Source organism: Prunus persica, chromosome G8 (assembly GCF_000346465.2).
Source record: "Prunus persica cultivar Lovell chromosome G8, Prunus_persica_NCBIv2, whole genome shotgun sequence".
Taxonomy (NCBI): Eukaryota; Viridiplantae; Streptophyta; class Magnoliopsida; order Rosales; family Rosaceae; genus Prunus; species Prunus persica.
This window is the reverse complement of record NC_034016.1, coordinates 17,309,649-17,327,708: the sequence shown is the minus strand read 5'-3', so window position 1 is coordinate 17,327,708 and position 18,060 is coordinate 17,309,649. Positions and strand designations below refer to the sequence as shown.

Below are 18,060 nucleotides of genomic sequence, written 5' to 3'. Positions count from 1 at the left end.
CGCAATTTCTTATACGCATTAACCTTCAAATTTAAATAACTGTTGGTGGTGCGTCCTTGTTCCTTTTTTTTTTTCGAAATAAAAAAAAATAAAAAAAATAAATATGATTTGTTTATGTTTTTCGATTAAAGAATGAAAAGGTAGAGGGAGATGTGAAACAAAAATGAAGAAAAGAGATGCAGGAAAATTAGAAAAGATAAGAGGTCCCTTTTTTCTATATTAAATGGTATAGCCGCGCGGCTATACCTATTTTAAACACATGAGCGTCTTAATACTCGCCAAGGGTCTTTGTTAATTATAAATATTCTAGCCGCGCGGCTGTACTCGGTTTTTTCAGATTTAAAAAAATAGTATAGCCGCTCGGCTATACTCTGCAACTTGAGAAAAAGTATTTTGGATGCTGGAACTATTTTGCAAGAGAGAATGCCAAACTGTTTTGGATTCAAAAAAGTCATCATGCACCTCCTCCATTATACAATCATAAGAAAAAGCTGAACTAGAGAAGAAGTTCCCGATGATTATCTTGCGGGTTTAAACTTGAAACAACCCATGGTTTATTTTGATTTGCCTCCACAGTCAAAACAGAAGAGAAGAAGGGAAGTCAAACCCAAACACTGTCTGCTGCTGTCAGCATTGAAGACCGGCATCACAAATATGAATAATATAGTCATCTATCATTTTCATTGGTCCCTTTTGTGTATATATCTTTATTCTTCTCTTTCCACACTGTATCAAAACCCAAGTATAAGAAGTAAAAGCCTGAGTCTCCAGAGCATAATCAAGTACAAGATGGAAGCAGAAGCAGATGTTGTGATTGTGGGAGCTGGAATTTCTGGCCTTGCAACATCCTTAGGACTTCACAGGTTCTCTCTCTCTCTCTCTCTAATACACACATGTTAATGTTCATGGTCGGAATCAAAATTGAAATTTCTGGGTGCAGGCTGGGGATTAGAAGCTTGGTGTTGGAATCATCTGATAGTTTGAGGACAACAGGTTTTGCATTGACAACATGGACAAATGCATGGAAGGCCTTAGATGCCCTTGGTCTTGCCGATTCTCTTCGCCAACAACATGTCACACTTGATGGGTAATTTTCTCTCCATGCATCACTCTCTCTTGCCCCTTCAACTATCCTAACATTTTATGTTCTCAGATTGCCAATCTCGACCGTTACTTATGCAAAATCAATCCTAACATGTTTGTTGGTACTTACTAAGTTCTACTTTTGCACGCACAAAACTGATTGCAGAGATTTGAATGTACAGGAATGTGACTTCCTCAAGAATTACAGGGCTTCAAACGTCTGAGATGCCATTTAAGGCAAAAGGAAAGCAGTAAGTTTATCAATAGCATAAGTGCTAAAAGTATCTTACTTGATGCTGAATTCTATTAATTTGCTTATATTTAAATGATTTTGTTAATATCCATGTTCAAGCATGCTCAAATGATTGAGAATGTACATGATGTGCAGCAGAGACCATGAAGTTCGATGTGTGAAAAGGAAGTTGTTGTTGGATGGCCTTGCAAATGAACTCCCCAGTGGCACCATCAGGTTATCATCCAAGGTGGTTTCCGTTGACGAATCGGGCTACTTTAAGCTGGTTCATCTTGCAGACGGGACCATCCTCAAAGCCAAGGTAGACTGATCTTTCCTTTTTATCTCTATTTTTCCCTAAAAAAGCCCTTGCAAAAGTCAAGTCATTATCTGAAGGCCAAGATCTTATCCTAAAGAGGCACTCGCTCTTGCCACTTATCCCACATCGCTCGGTTGATATCAAATCCCACACTTCATAAACCTAACAGGAGGAAGTTGTATCGCCGAGCTTAGCAGTGTGAGCTTGTAACCCGAGTGGGGGCTTTGAGGTGCTGGAACATTGTCCCAGTATTAGCTGGTCGGGTTCGGGTTGGCTATCTTCTGGCCCGCCCATTCCAAGCCAGGAGTTGAACCCTGTGGCTTGAGCGAAGGCTCTGGGTCACTGGGTTTCTAGAGTGGAGGGCACTGCGTAAGACTGGCTTTACAGAGCAACGACTACCTCCCGCTATTGGCAGTGGAAGGATAACGGGTCAGTGCCACTCGGATCCGCCATGGCCTGCTAGACTGTCCCAATTGAACCAAAACCTTTTTGCCTTTTTTAACCTCCAAGCTTGAAACTTTGTCATTTTCTTCCTAACTAGGTTGGTTCCACAAGGCAACTCTTTTTAGATGGAATACTTAATTTTTTAGGTACTTTCATCTCTTACAGTTATAATGTTGTGATTGAATAGGTCTTGGTTGGGTGTGATGGAGTGAACTCCGTGGTGGCAAAATGGCTCGGCTTCAAGCCGCCGGCATTTACAGGGAGATCTGCTATTAGAGGTTGTGCTACCTTCAAGAGCTGTCATGGATTTGATCCCATGTTCATGCAGTACTTTGGGAATGGTATTAGATCTGGTGCCGTCCCTTGTGATGATGCAAATGTTTACTGGTACATTACATGGACTCCCTCTAGCCAAGGTAAGCTTTCACACAAATTTTGGGGATTCTTTGCTTCCATGTTTCCTTTTGGTACCCTCAAGTCAAGGCTCAAACATACGACAGATCCTTGGAGCAAAAAATATAACTTAAGATATCAATCTCACCACAAATAAAAAAACCGTGATAGAATGTTTCATACTATATGTTACTCTCAGCATCTAGACAAGATGATAATTTTTTTCCTTTTCAATTCAGAAACTTTAGGACTTCATATTGGCTGTTAAGAAGTGTACGTAGTATGTAAAATTGCAATCAAACCAGTATCTGTATGTTACATTTTTTGTTTATTCTTCATGTCTATTAGAGAAAGAGCTAGAAGAGAACCCAGCTCAACTGAAGCAATATATGTTAAGCAAGCTCGGAAAGATACCTGATAAAGTAAAAGCTGTGGTAGAAAACACCGAATTGGATGCTTTTATATCCTCTCCATTGAGATATAGGCATCCTTGGGAGCTTCTTTGGGGAAACATCAGCAAAGGCAATGCTTGTGTCGCAGGAGACGCGCTCCACCCCATGACCCCAGACCTTGGCCAAGGCGGCTGCTGTGCATTAGAAGACAGCGTTGTATTGGCAAGGTGTCTTGGTGAGGCCTTGTTGAAGAACTCAGGGGGAGAAAGAAAAGATAAGGAGGGTGTAGAAGGAAAGGAAGAGTATGAGAGGATTGAGATGGGGTTGAACAAGTATGCCAATGAGAGGAGATGGAGAAGCTTTGATCTGATTAGTACATCTTATGTGGTTGGTTTCTTACAAGAGAGTAATGGAAAATTTATGAACTTCTTCAGGGACAAATGTTTATCTCCAATCCTGGCTGGTTTGCGGTTGAAGAAGGCAGATTTTGATTGTGGAAAGCTCAGCATCTCTTAAATGCAATGATACTTCCTCTGCATATATAATAGTGACTTGCATGTAACCTTATATGTCAATCATATTAGTGCAAGAACTTTCTTTTGTCATTTTGTAATTTGTATGGAGTTTCTGTAAGGGGACATTTCTTTTTAATCTTTATTAACAACATTGAGACATCTTTTAACGTTGAAAAGAGAAACACCATTAGGTTAAGAGTTAGTTGGTGTAAGACGGCTTATGCCGATGAATCCAACAAACAATACTTTCCTTGTGCTCAAAGATAACTGCTAAAAAGAAAACATGGCTGCTAAATAAACAATACAAAGCATTTGGTGGCATTATTGGGGTTTAATGCTTCAATAATAGATAAGAAAAGGTAGATCAGATTGAACATTGGCTGTTGTCACTTGTCTTTAGTGTGATCGTCATCCCCATCTTCATCTAAATTGTACTTCTACTTTATAGCATTATCGGGCTACTTTAAGCTTGGTCATCGTGCTGATGGAACCATCCTCAAAGCCAAGGTAGACTAATCAGATGAAAAGTTGATTGTTCAAATTTTAACACCTTTTCATATCTATAACTTTTAGCATCTGGTGCATAAGAACATCTCAACCTTGCTAGGGACTATCTCTTTGATAGCTGCACATTTTACACCATTGAATGCCCGCTCTCGAGCAATTCTCATGCAGAAATTGGATCGCAGTGGCTCTGGATCAGGGTTGGTATTTTCTGAGCACTTTATTCTATTCTGAATTGTTGTAGTTGGTCTTACATTGGCTTTGTATGCAGTATTGTTGGTCCCCTAGGCACTCCCGCTGTCAATAGCACCGGTGTTTCTTTACAAATTAACCAACGGCACCACTCCAGTCCAGCCCATTAGCCTTGGTGGCACTGGCCAGGTACTAATATGATGTTTGTTTCTTTGTTCTTGCCCTGCTAAAGCTTGCGCTAGCAAGTGTAGTTTCCTAATCAACATTTATCTTATGCTGTGTTAAGTTAATTATAGTTTTTTTTTATTTATTAACGGAGACGGGAGATTCGATCTTGCGCCTCTTCCAACATTGTGAAAAGATGCAAGAGTTCTAGTTGGTATTGTGTAGACAGTAGTTAAGATTGTGATCTGTTTTCTGTTCTCATGTCATCTTGTTGCCTCTTATAACAAAAGAGTCTTTAGCAAAGCCAACTAAAGTCCTCTAAACCAACTTTAGTTTAGGAGGGGAATAGAAAAACGAACTCATCTGTTAATTAAATTTGTTAGGGGGAGAAATTAAAACTTTCAACTTTTTTGTGAGAAGGTAAGAAATTAAAAACATCACATAACTTGTCCAAAAATAAAAGGTAAAAGGCCGCAAGCTTTCCACACCAAAAGCCAAAAAAGAAGAGAAAATAAAACAAATCGTGTCATACTCATACATGTACAAGTTAGACTCCATATGTGGATTTTGGCACTTGGTAATTAAAATTAAAGTTGATTTATCTTTTTAGCATTTTGAAGAAATTCAATCTTTCATTGACTGGTAATACTAATAGGTATTTAGACTAGCGTGCATTTATCTCCTCCCTATAATGGAAAGCAAACTTTGGTTAGTTTTCCAATTATACCCAAGTTAGAAATATATAAAATAAAAATAAGAAAAAATTACAAAGGGTCTTTGTTGTTGGATAAAATTGTAATTCTAAATTGTTAATGGGGACAAATTGATCTTGAATGGTGTATTAAATGATGATCATAGTTTCCTATAAGAGGGAAACATGACCTTTCGTTTGGATGAAGAAATTGAAAATTACATAGAATTCTAAAATGACAGAATTTCGATTTTCATCATTTCAATTTCTGGCAATTGAAGATTTCGATATTTGGATTTATGTTTGTCGAATTTTGTAAATGGCACACTATGAAAATTGTGAAATGACACTTATTTTGCTGGAAATTAAACTCGGGAATTTGATGCTCCAAATTTCACGATTTTTTCCGCCCGTCATTTAATAATTTCTGGGCTTAACTTGCCAAACAAGGGAATTGTCAATTTCTCCTCTTAAATTCCCGACTTTTACCTTTGCTTGGATCTACTTGACTTTTGTCTTCCGTACGCCACCTCATTAAATATAATATATGTCACATCCCAGGATCGGCTCCGCCGTAGCACAATATTGTCCGTTTTGGGCCCCCCTCTCTATCCTCACGGTTTTGTTTCTAGGAGCTCACGAGCAACTTCCCAGTTGGTCACCCATCTTGGAATTGGTTTAGCTCAACTCGCTTAACTTCGGAGTTCCCATGACTCCGAAGCTAGTGAGCTCCCAAAAGGCCTCATGCTAAATGGAGGCGGGCATGTACATATAAGGCACATCACCCCCTTTCCGTTGGTCGATGTGGGATGTTACAATATAAGAGACTTTAAAAATTGACACATCATTCTTCAAACAAAAACCCAATTTACCCTTAATTAAAAATAATAATTACCCTAACCCAACTAATGTCAAACTTAAGGTCCTGTCCCTTTTTTTATTTTTATTTTTTTAACCCTCCTTGTTCACTTTTGCACATCTTTCTTCATGTCTATGCCCCCAAAGTCTTATCTCTCACCAACACCAAGCTTTCCTTCTTACTTTCGCACGTCTTATTTCCCTGCGTTTCTATTCACCATATAAACATTAAACATCATTATTGTTCTTTTGTTTTATCTGTATGTTTCTGAGAAAATGTACTCTCTTAGAAGTTCCGGAGAAAAGTCATAAACTCAATTACCTAGTTTCTATGTGGACGTCTCATATATATTCTCATTTAGTATGTTTCCCTTTTCACTTTATTTTGTATTACAGGGGAAGGAACTGCGATTGAAGCAACAATATATGTCTTTATCTCAGAATCCATACAAGACATAATTCGGAAATATAAAGAGGCTTACAGTAACTTTGATGAATTTTCAGAGAAGGTGTAAGTATATCATATGCTGATTTCTAGGGAATACCCAATCTGGCAGCTTGTTTAGCTACAATGAACTTATATTTATTACTTTCCTCTGACAGTCATTCAGGCTTGCTTTTCTGTTTTTCCTTTTTTCCTCGGCTCATTTCTCATTGTCTTAATTAGGGTGCTCTGCAGCTCAGTGATACTCACCCATATATCTCTAAAAAATATCTAAGGTCATGAGAGTGCTTGTTGATGAAGAGCATTTGGGTTGGAATGAAGCGTGGGACATTGCTTGCAACTGGCTTGCGAGCATATGCAGCAGATCCTGACCTTCAACAAGAATGGATGATGGTACTCACTAGGCTTGATATCTGCTTAGGAACCAAAAATATATTAAGCTTTTGGCTTCTTTTGTATTTAAATCTGTTGTATATATGCTCATGTTGTAGGTTAAGAAGGTTAACAAAATGAGGCTCGCTGAGTACATTGAAGCAATGAGTGGTGTGAAGTTTTGATCACAAGTTCTTAGAACTTCTATCCTGTTCATCTTTTCTCTTTTGTCTTGAAGGTATGTCTAATAGATTACATTGAAATTTAACACTTTCAACTGCAGGTTAGTTTAGATGCAATGTTTGATGTTCAGACAAAGCGAATACATGAGTACAAAAGGTAGCTGCTTAATATACTTGGCATTATCCATCGATATGACTGTATTGAGGTGAATCTGATTTTATATGGTGAAAAACTTTGCAATCCATATCTTTATAACTTATTAATACAGAACTACCTTATACAGTGGCGGGGCTATGCAAAGGGCATGTTGGGTGCCTGCCCAGCCCAAAGAACTACCTTATACCTTATATTTTTGTAACTTATTAACAAAGAACTACCTTATACCTTCTAAAGGGAGTTATCACCATCCTCCAGCATTGTGCATATCTAGTTCATCTTCTTGTCACGATAATTTAAGTTGTTGGACAATAATTTGTTGATTTTTCAATGAGATATAATGTGCAGTTGGAGCTTTCTTCTCATGTTTTTTGTATTTTAACCCTAACATAAACCCTAAAATAATATGACAAAATTGTGTATTTAAAGAGTATAGCCGGGCGGCTATACTGTTCAAATATGTTCGAATACTTTAACAGTATAGCCGTTCGGCTGTACTGTCTAAATACATTCGAATATTTTAAAAGTATAGCCGACCGGCTATACCCTTTAAATATATTCTTTACGAACACGAAGCTTGCACTCGCAGAGGACGGAACCTGCACTCGCAGTTACTGCTTCATTCTCCGAGTTCGGCACGGAGAAAAGACCCAACCTCCCTAGGCGCCTGCCTAGCCTCCTAGCGGCCACCTAGCGCCCGCCTAGTGACCGCCTAGCCGCCTAGAGCCCGCCTAGAGCCCGCCTAGCAACCACCTAGCCTCCTATCGACCGCCTAGCGCCCGCCTAGCGACATCCTAGCCGCCTAGCGACCACCTAGCCTCCTAGCGACCGCCTAGCAACCGCCTAGCCGCCTAGCGCCCGCCTAGTGCCCGCCTAGCGACCGCCTAGCCGCCTAGCGCCCTACTAGCGACCGCCTAGCCGCCTAGCGCCCGCCTAGCGACATCCTAGCCGCCTAGCGCCCTCATAGCGACCTCCTAGCCGCCTAGGCCGATTTTTCAAACACTGCGACTGACTGAAAGTCTGAAACCCGAAATTGAAAAAATTTAGCTGCAAATTTGAGCTTGAGATTGGGAAGCTGAAGCAGTGAAGCACAAGTCAGGTCCATAGAAGAGCAAATATGTTGGTGCATGCGTTCTATGGTGTTATCTTGAACTTTCTATCTTTCACATTCTCATATCTTAACCATTAAGATTTAGTGAACAACTTTGACAGATTTGTCTGAAGGCAGATGAAAGAGATGTATACGAGTTCTTCTCAAGGGCTGGCAAGGTTTGTACATTTCTCGTTCATTTAACAAATCATAGAAGATGGTGGATAAAGATCGTAAACTATTTAGCTAAAAGGGACTTTTTGATATAAATGCATTATATTTTCACCTTCTGCTCTCAAGGGCACCCTAACACTATCTGATGCAGTGCTTCAACTAAACCAAATACTGGAAACCCATAACGGTTTCCATTAAGTGCTTCTGTGGATGTAACTGTTAGTATATTTCTATGATTGTCTATCTAATAGCTCTGAATTGTGTATTTTTAGGTCCGTGATGTACGCCTCATTATGGATCGCAATTCAAGACGTTCTAAGGGAGTTGGGTAAGTTTTTCTTATGTCTTGGTGACAAAAGCTTTGGATGGTTGTTAACAGAAGGTTCACTTTAACAATTACCCATTATGCAATGGTAGCGTTTAAGATGATGTGAGAGTCTTAAATTATCCGGTTGTTAATGAAAAATTTATATGGTTGTGTTGACAAGAAACCAAAGATTTCATTCTAAGGTTCAAATAAGACTATCCTTTTAATGTCGCTTGGTCATTTTTGGAATGGTTGGCAGTTCCTGCTCCCTTCTTGATGGCTGCATCTTCCTTGTTCCAACGTTTTCTTGTGCAGTACGTAGAATCATCACATCATTTACAATGTTCAAAATTTGCACCATCATCTTAGAAAGTTTACGATTATATTGATCACCTTTGTACTAAAAGCAGTACATATAGTATATACTATAGGTTATTCTAGTTGGTCAAGATGATCAGATATATCATATAGGACATTTTTCTTTCCCTGTTTTGAACTATGTGTGGAGACTCCAGTAAACTTCGCTATTATATGCATCTGTATGTGGCAATTGGTTTTTGATTATCCAAGAGTCTAATGTTGTCTAGTTTGTAGGTATATTGAGTTTTATGATGCAATGTCGGTACCAATGGCGATTGCACTTTCTGGTCAGCCTCTTCTTGGTCAACCAGTGATGGTGAAGCCATCAGAGGCTGAGAAGAATCTGGTTCAATCAACATCTGTGGTTAGCGGACCAGGTGGGATGATAGGCCCATATTCTGGCGGAGCTAGAAAGCTGTATGTGGGAAATCTCCATACCAATATAAAAGAAGACGATCTCCTCCAGATGAGTAATTTTCTGACACAGTTCTAATGTTGGCATCGGATAATGTACATAATCAAGCTTGCTGTTGGTTATGTAATTTTTTTTTTGTGGTTGCTTTTGAGCACTTCTGTTCACAGTTTCCTAATTTCGTCTTTGTAATTGTGAATATTTTTTGCATTTTGACTTCACCCTTTAATATGTGATATATATATATATATATATATGTTTTTGGAGCATTTGGTCCTGTAGAACTGGTTCAGTTAGCTGTTGACGAAACTAACAACTGCAAAGGTTTTGGATTTGTGCAGGTCTGTTTGACTACAACTTTCAACTTAAGCAGCCTGGATATAGAATAAATGTATAAATGTATGCATGCAGCTAGTTATATTAAGCCAAAGGTCAACCAACAAGCAATCCATAACAGGTTTAATTAAAACTTCAAAGACTGTTGGCATCCTTCAGTTCTGTCATTTATTTATATTTATTTTCAAGTCCAAATCCATGTAGGGGAAATTTATTAAAGGAAAGAAAAAGAAAACTGTCAACTGCCGGTTCGTTATAGCTTGAGTTGGAATTTGAAATCGACTCTAAACAAATGCACACCTTTTCTTGATTCTTTCAAGTTTCTTCCCAACTCAAACTGAGAAGAGTGGGCACCAAAAACTTCCGACTGCCAAATCCTTAGCTAGGTGCGGGCATGGGTTGGGTTAAGGGTCAACCCATCATACAATTTCAGGTTACAATATTTTAAAACCTGAAAGGCCAATGAAATCAAGTTGGGTTGGCAATGTTTTTTTCCCCTTCCTTTTAGTTCAATTCCATTCCAGTTGTTCTTATCAGATGCTGGATATGATTCCTTGTAATTGTATTGAATAAATCAAACTCATTGAATCAGTTGCTTGCAGTTCTCACGTCTTGAAGATGCTAGAAATGCACTGAGTTTGAATGGAAAATTGGAGATTGCAGGTCGACTAATTAAGGTAATGGCACTTTACTATATTGTTATTATACTTCTTCCTCCAGAAATATGCTTGCATTGTGTACTCTTTCCAAGTTCATCAATTAGGTTGTGTGTGTTACTGGTATGTTAGTTCCTCTGGTTAATTTGGCGATGCTTTTTTAACATGGCATGCATTTATTTGGTTGTTGGAATTTTTTGTTGTTGACTCTGTTCAGCCTTTCATTGTCCAAATGGATTATACAGTGTGATCACTGTAAGGTAGCGAAACCCAGCAGGCCTACTGTGCAATAGTGCATGAGCTGGGGTTTTTGTTAATGCGCACATTGAGCAGCACGTAGTTGATGTGGTGAACTTCTCATAATGTGCAGATTGTTGTAGCACGTAATTTTACCGATAACTACAGGCACTAGTTGATGATACTATTAGTATCATGGTCTTAAATAGTTTTGTGGTATTTCCTGAATAGAAGCCTTTTTTGCTTTTGTTTTTTGAAATATTTGAATGTGTTGTGGCGATGTGTCACAGACTGCTATCATTCTGAGATTTATAGGGTGGATCAGAGTTGCCACTTAGAATGATGCTTTAGATTCAGGTTTTCAGAAGTCGTTGCATTGTTACATAATTGTGCATCCTTATGGTTTCCCAAACGGATGATTTTGCTTAAAACCATATATTAAGTAATTTGGGAGTTCAACTACCCGAGTCCTCATTTTTCTATTTAGGTGTCAGCTGTTACAGACCAAGCTGGAATGCAAGGTCTTGGAGCAAATGCTGGTGATTTTGATGACGATGAAGGTGGTGGCTTGGTTAATAAGATCTTTCCTTTTATGTTTTTATTTCCTATTAACACAAAGAATTTGTGGACTGATATGATTGCTAAGAACTGTTTGCTCTGGCTCAGTAATATCTGGGAATAATTGTTGAATGTATGGAAGCTGCTGCTGCTCCATTGCTTTTAAGCTTTTTTGCTGCTTGATGCTTATGGTATCTATAGTTGGTTCGATTGGCTTAATATCTTTTGTGTTTATTGTTCTCTTATTTATTTGACTAGATATATATTTCTAACTTCTTAAATGATTAGAGTTCATTCTCCTAGGGGGAAAATAAGGTCAACAAATAATTTGAACTACCATCTCTTGCACTCCTGCCAGCTTTTTAACCTTTGATATTGGAAAGATTGCTCATTCAAGGTTGTTTTTTTGCTAGCAGATTATTGAAGTTGAGCTTGATAATTCAAAATAACATAGCATCCATGAATTTTGTAATCATTTTACTGGTTTCGGAACTTATCCCTCCCTTTTGCTTTAACTAGTAAGATATGCATCGTCTCTCAAGGCATTGCAGACATCAGCACTGCAAAGCCAAGGGTGATAGTTTGGCATAGAAAGAGTGTCTGCACTGCATAATTTTTTTTGTTGACCTGAGTGAAGGTAATTGACGTATTGTTTTATTAATCTTACAGTCATTGAATGCCCGCTCTCGGGCAATTCTCATGCAGAAATTGGATCGCAGTGGCTCTGGATCAGGGTTGGTATTTTCTGAGCACTTTATTCTATTTTGAATTGTTTTAGTTGGTCTTACATTGGCTTTGTATGCAGTATTGCTGGTCCCCTAGGCACTCCGGCTGTCAATAGCACCGGTGTTTCTTTACCAATGGCACTACCGACGGCACCACTCCTGGGAGCTGCAGCAGTGATTTCTCCTCTTGTTCCTCCCATCACCGCTGTTCCTGGTATCGCTGGACTTGGTGTTGCTGGTCTTCAAATTCCTACTTCTGCTCTTCCTTCTATAGATACAATTGGTGTTCCAAGCGAATGTTTACTGTTGAAAAATATGTTTAATCCAGCAGTTGAGGTTGGTGATGGATTCTTCTGATACTGAGAGATTTTCTTCATTTCCTTGGTGGTTATATTATATAATTTGTCTTCCTTTTTGAGCAGACGGAACCAAACTTTGACTTGGACATTAAAGAAGATGTTCAGGAGGAGTGTTCAAAATACAGGAATTTGAGGCATATCTTTGTAGACAAGTAAGTTTGTTCGCGTTAGTTATGTTGTCCTTTGTCTCTTGCACATGTGACTTACATTCATGTCAATGAGCAGGAATACCGCTGGTCATGTGTACTTGCGATTCGAGAACACACAAGCTGCGATAAATGCTCGGCATGTTCTCCATGGAATAACCCAGAGTTTATTTTGATTTGCCTCCACAGTCAAAACAGACAGCTTATCTGTTTTGAGCACAAGAAGAAGAAGAGAAGGGAAGGGAAGTCAAACCCAGACACATTCTGCTGCTGTCAGTATTGATGACCGCCAATTATCATTCGTCATCTTCAGCTCAAATTGGGTTTTGCCAGAACTTGAAAAAATTCAAAGCAATTTCTTGTACGCATTAACCTTCAAATTTAAATAACCGTTGTGCTATGTACTTGTTTCGTTTTTTTAAAATAAAAATAAAAAATAAAAGATGTTGTAAAAGAATAAACATGTGGAGCCCACTAACTATTCATTACTGTTCATTACTGTTCATTTGGCGGCTTGATAGAGTTTTCATTACTGTTCATTACTGTTCATTTGGCGGCTTTGATAGAGTCTGTCTGTCACGGGTGAACAGTGATGAATAGTGATGAATAGTGATTATTTCAGCCTATAAATAAGAAGAGAAACGGAAAGAAGAAGAGAAGAAAAAGAGAAAGGAAGAGAAGGAAGAAAGAGAGAAGAGAGAGCAGAGAGAAATTCTCCTAGAGAGAAAATTCAGTGAGCCACATATATTGTAAACACTAAACTTGTAGCCCTATTATTTTACATAGTGAAAAAGTTACTGCTGCTGCTCTCCGAGGACGTAGGCATAGCCGAACCTCGTTAAATGCTGTGTCTCATCTACTTTACGTGCAGCTCTGAATTATCGCACATATTCTAGGTTATTTTATAACACGTTATCAGCACGAGAAGCTCTCAGGTATAATTTTTGTGCTGCACTATTATTTATAATACTAACCATTATGTTGATGTAAAGAAGAAAAGCCAACGCATCTAGCTTTCCACTAATATATCAGTATAATATATATATATATGAAAAGTTGATGGTAATATAATATACTATATTTATCTGCTTTTCTATTACTAACCATTAACAAAAATGGACCCTTGGTAATACTAAACATATTATCAGTGGGAGACCGTTACTAATACTAACAAATTAATTTATGAATTTAATTTACTGCACATTTACATTTATTTAAAAGGGTGGTGCGGGTTTATCGTCCACGCCTTTACGTTCATTTAAAAGTATGGAGCAGAATTAGTGCCCATACACGCACGTTTAATTTATGAATTTAAATTACCGCACATTTACATTTATTTAAAAGGGTGGTGCGGGTTTATCGTCCACGCCTTTACTTTTATTTAAAGTGTGGTGCGGGTTTTATCGTCCATACCAGTAATTTATTTACCAGCAATTTATTTTATGGATTAAATGTGCTGTATGATGAGTTTTTACAGTATGCAGATCAGGACCAGCAATTCCTTGATCCTCATCATACAATTACATCAGGACTTGAAGATCCTTGATGATGATATTGATATGAGAGCTGGCAGTCTCTCCGGTACTATACTTGTAAACATGTGATTGGACTTAAAGGTCCTTGATCCCTGACATGTGAATAAGGACCTGGGGTTCCTTAATGATGTAATAGTACCGTATTGGTTCATAGTGCCGTACACATGGATGATAACTGTACTGGCAGATGTACTGTACACATGAATAGATATGTATTCATGACTTGATGAACAGTACTATTCACATGAATAGTGACGTATGCATAAATATGAGCCATGGATGATAACTGTACTGGCAGATGTACTGTACACATGAATAGATATGTATTCATGACTTGATGAACAGTACTATTCACATGAATAGTGACGTATGCATAAATATGAACTATTTTGGGTAAACCGTCACTATATACAAAAGGGAACCTGCAGTTTCATGGTGCCGTACACATTGATGATAACTGTACTGGCAGATGTAGTGTACACATGAATAGATATGTATTCATGACTTGATGAACAGTACTATTCACATGAATAGTGACGTATGCATAAATATGAACTATTTTGGGTAAACCGTCACTATATACAAAAGGGAACCTGCAGTTTCATGGTGCCGTACACATTGATGATAACTGTACTGGCAGATGAATAGATACGTATTCATGACTTGATGAATAGTACTATTCACATGAATAGTGACGTATGCATAAATATGAACCATTTTGGGTAAACCGTCACTATATACAAAAGGGAACCTGCAGTTCCTTAAACTCATGGATGAGAAATTAAATGAGATGCCAGAAGTTCCTCAAAATATGGACAATTATGTAAGGGCTTGAAGTCCCGGAATATGTACAGAAAATTGTAAAAATGTCCATACCATGAGAATATGTGGCTTTGGCCTGAAGTTCAAAATTTAAGAGTATTGAGAACCTGAAGTTCCAACAATTAAATGGACAACCCTTGAGGTATTATTGCAAATTGTGGTACACCACATATTTCTTTGGCATAAGAAGATGATGAATTTAATAAAGTTCGATTCTGTTATAATCGACACCTCAAGGAAGAAATATATTTTGTGAATTTCGGTTGTTAAGAATACACCGCGAAATGGATAATATCAATATAAACCTCAAATAATGAATTGAGGCTCCCCACATATTTTATTATACCTGGGCCGGAAGCCCATGGATCCAAATATATGAGAGATCCTGAACTTGAAGTTGTGGGTATATAGTAGTTAATGCTCTTCACTACTATATTGCGATATTATCGTGGCTTTTACTCAATTCATATTTCATGTCCATTTGAAAAGGGCAAATAAATTCTGAGTTTGTGCCCAGGCCAAAAGTTCCGGGCTACCATGCAATTTGGGAGAGACAATGTGGTTATTTGAACCTATAAGGCACAAGGTTCCAAACCGTCATTTTGAAAAGACGTAAAAACCACAGGTGCAAGTTTAAGAATGTGCGCAATTATTATTACAGAAACATACAACAAATAGATTTTTTCCACCTGCAATGAAGGTGCAGGCCCTGTAAAATCTATAAAATTACATTATGTTCTGGAAGCCTCTGAAGGAAGAGGACGGCGCCTCTTAAGCTTAGCCATGAGCTTCTCGTGGTCTCCCAAAATTCTTTCATTGGAGACCTGCAGCATGTCTAGCCTTCTCAGTGTATCAACTGAGTACGAACTCACCAGTTTCAACAAGGAATTATTCTCTCCTTTAAGTTTCTCAACCTCCTGTTGAGACTCATGAAGCATTCTTTGGAGAGACGAATTTTCAGTTGTCAGCTTCTCAACCTCGTTCGCTCTAACACGCAAACGATCAGCCATGTTAGAAACAGAAACAGCACTCTGAATGCTAAAAGCCATTGAGTCATTAATAGCCTCTTCCTCAGACCTCCCTGTTAACAGCATTTCATCCATTGGAGTAATGAAATTCCTAGCTACTATGACAGCAGTAGCATCATTCATCATCACAGGATCATTAACTGTGAGATGACGATTTTGGGATACAAAGGATGGACGCCAAACTTTGGCGTCACTGTTTGCTGTTGGAGCATCATTTAAATTGAAATAATTTGGGCAGGAAGAAGAGGAAGCCATTTTTGAGAAGGTTTCGAAGAAAGTCTTAGGAAAACTAAAGTTTCAGAAAATGAAGAAATTTGAGTTGAAACGCAGTTGCTCCAATCAAGTTTTACAAAGGCCATATCTATAGGAGGAAATATGGCTACTGTTTTTCAGGACCCCAATATCTTCTCGAATCCCCATATTATCTTTTTCTTTCCTAGAGTCCAAAACTTCACGTGGCCTCTAATAATGCCTGTCGGCACTTTCGGCGTTTTCAAGCATTATTTTCAAAGCCGATCTTGCTTTACGGATTTCACGGAGCTACTTTTTCAAAAGCATCCCGAGAATCTCGCACTTTTTCAACAGCATCCCGAGAATCTCGCAATTTTCCTATGGTTAATTTGAAATTCACCGGTTCTACCTATTCATTGTATTTGTGTATAAATGTGTTACTAACGAAATTTTCTTTACAGAAGACATCTAGTTTACTCCATACCTAGTGATGCGATATCTACTTGTTTTTCTTATCAGTAAGCACTTAATATGCCTGAGAAGCAAGACTATCTCTGATCATCCATTCAGGAAGCAAGACTATCCCTGATCATGTTTCTGCAAGATCAGGGAATTGTAAAGGCGGCCTTATGCTCTAATCTCCTGAGGTCCTTCTAGACTAGGAGATATGAGAGCTTATTGTCTGCTCCCACCAGCTTCCTTCCCTGATTGCTTACCTTCTCTTGCAATCAATATCACATTATTTTTGCATTTTTTCTCTTTTTATAACTCTCTGTTCATAAGAGATTTTATTTTTTTAGAATGAACATATGAAGAATGAATCCATGAAGTAATCATAACTATGAGGGTTATTTGTTTTGACAGAGGCAAAAGAGTTGTGATTTTTGCTCTTGCAGGATATAACTAGATCATCAAGCGCTACATTATATTTACTGGGCTGATATGAGCTTGAATGATACTTGAGAAAAGTTTCTCCCACCTAAGGATGTAAGCAATACTTGTGTTATTTTATGCTTATATACCTATTTGATATTTTATCTTGAAAGGTAACCAAATGGGGAGATAAGTCCGTTCCAAAAGAATGACTTGTATGTATCCATGAATTATTAATGCAAATTTTACAGATTGCAAGTTGGATACATTGATAATACACTGCACAGATTAAAGTCTCACAAAAACAGAATATGGGTATAGCAGTGATCAATATGGGTGCACGCCTGTTGCGTAGCAAATGATATGGATTGAAGTCCCGAAATGACAATCCTTTGACATGTCAATATTGATATTATGCACGCCTAATGCATAGCAAATTATATGGGTTAAAGTCCCATAAATTAATTGACATGTATGTATTAATCTGTGGCATGCCTGCAGCATGACAGATATATGGGTTCTAAATGTTCCAACTCCCTAAATGGAGATTTTCCACGCCCTATGTAAAATAACGCTCCAATAGATGTTATAATCCACATTCTCACATAATAAAAGCCCCATGAAGTGGCTTGGGTACCCAAAAGCAAAGAAATGCTTATAATTGATGCATGCGCATGCAAATGAGAATGGTGGGATCATGAATTGATGAATGACAATTTTTGATTTTGGAGTAGCTACTCAAATCATCAATGGGCTGTGTTGATTGGAACCACGTTCAATTATTAAATGTCGACAATATCATTGGCCAAAATGAAATGAGGCAATTCCATTATAGATGAGAATGAACGTGAAAGAACAAACCCACAGTATGACACAATGTTTTTGACATAAACAAGGGATGTTGGGTTTTCTCCATATTTATAGATTCAATTGTGCCCCTTTATTGCACATTTACGAAGACCAACATGTTATCTTTAAGGGTTATTAAATGCACAGAGCATATCACCTGAAGTGATTCCCTAAAGATATATAAATAGCTGGGTTAAAGCTATATAATGTGTCATAGAGTTTAATCCCTTTAAACAAAATCCTTGAAAGGATTGAAATTGCATGAAGCAAGTCTGTGGACATGTGCCTGAAGCACAAAATCTGTACTCAATGTTAATGTACATAAATTGCCTCAGTGAGTATATTGATTATAATGTGTTTGCAACACATTAAAGCTTCTCAAGAATTCCAGAAATATTTGTCTCGACTTAAAGATCGA

General features: G+C 38.0%; 2 protein-coding genes across 3 annotated transcripts; both read left to right on the top strand.

Annotated features, from left to right (window-relative positions):
- Window positions 724-3,536, top strand: LOC18766251 (FAD-dependent urate hydroxylase). 2 transcript variants are annotated; one of them, XM_020569762.1, is made up of 6 exons: window positions 724-863; window positions 941-1,087; window positions 1,266-1,334; window positions 1,475-1,637; window positions 2,266-2,494; window positions 2,820-3,536. In XM_020569762.1, exons 1-6 carry the CDS (start codon window positions 790-792, stop codon window positions 3,377-3,379), a joined length of 1,242 nt encoding a protein of 413 aa, XP_020425351.1. In that variant the 5' UTR covers window positions 724-789; the 3' UTR covers window positions 3,380-3,536. The 2 variants fall into 2 exon arrangements, with proteins under 2 accessions (XP_020425351.1, XP_007199879.1); XM_007199817.2 differs by having other exon boundaries at window positions 1,472-1,637.
- Window positions 8,062-12,714, top strand: LOC18768010 (RNA-binding protein 39). The gene is made up of 11 exons (XM_020553571.1): window positions 8,062-8,067; window positions 8,157-8,213; window positions 8,481-8,536; window positions 9,110-9,341; window positions 9,545-9,628; window positions 10,226-10,300; window positions 11,004-11,087; window positions 11,744-11,808; window positions 11,880-12,135; window positions 12,222-12,310; window positions 12,384-12,714. Exons 1-11 carry the CDS (start codon window positions 8,062-8,064, stop codon window positions 12,478-12,480), a joined length of 1,101 nt encoding a protein of 366 aa, XP_020409160.1. The 3' UTR covers window positions 12,481-12,714.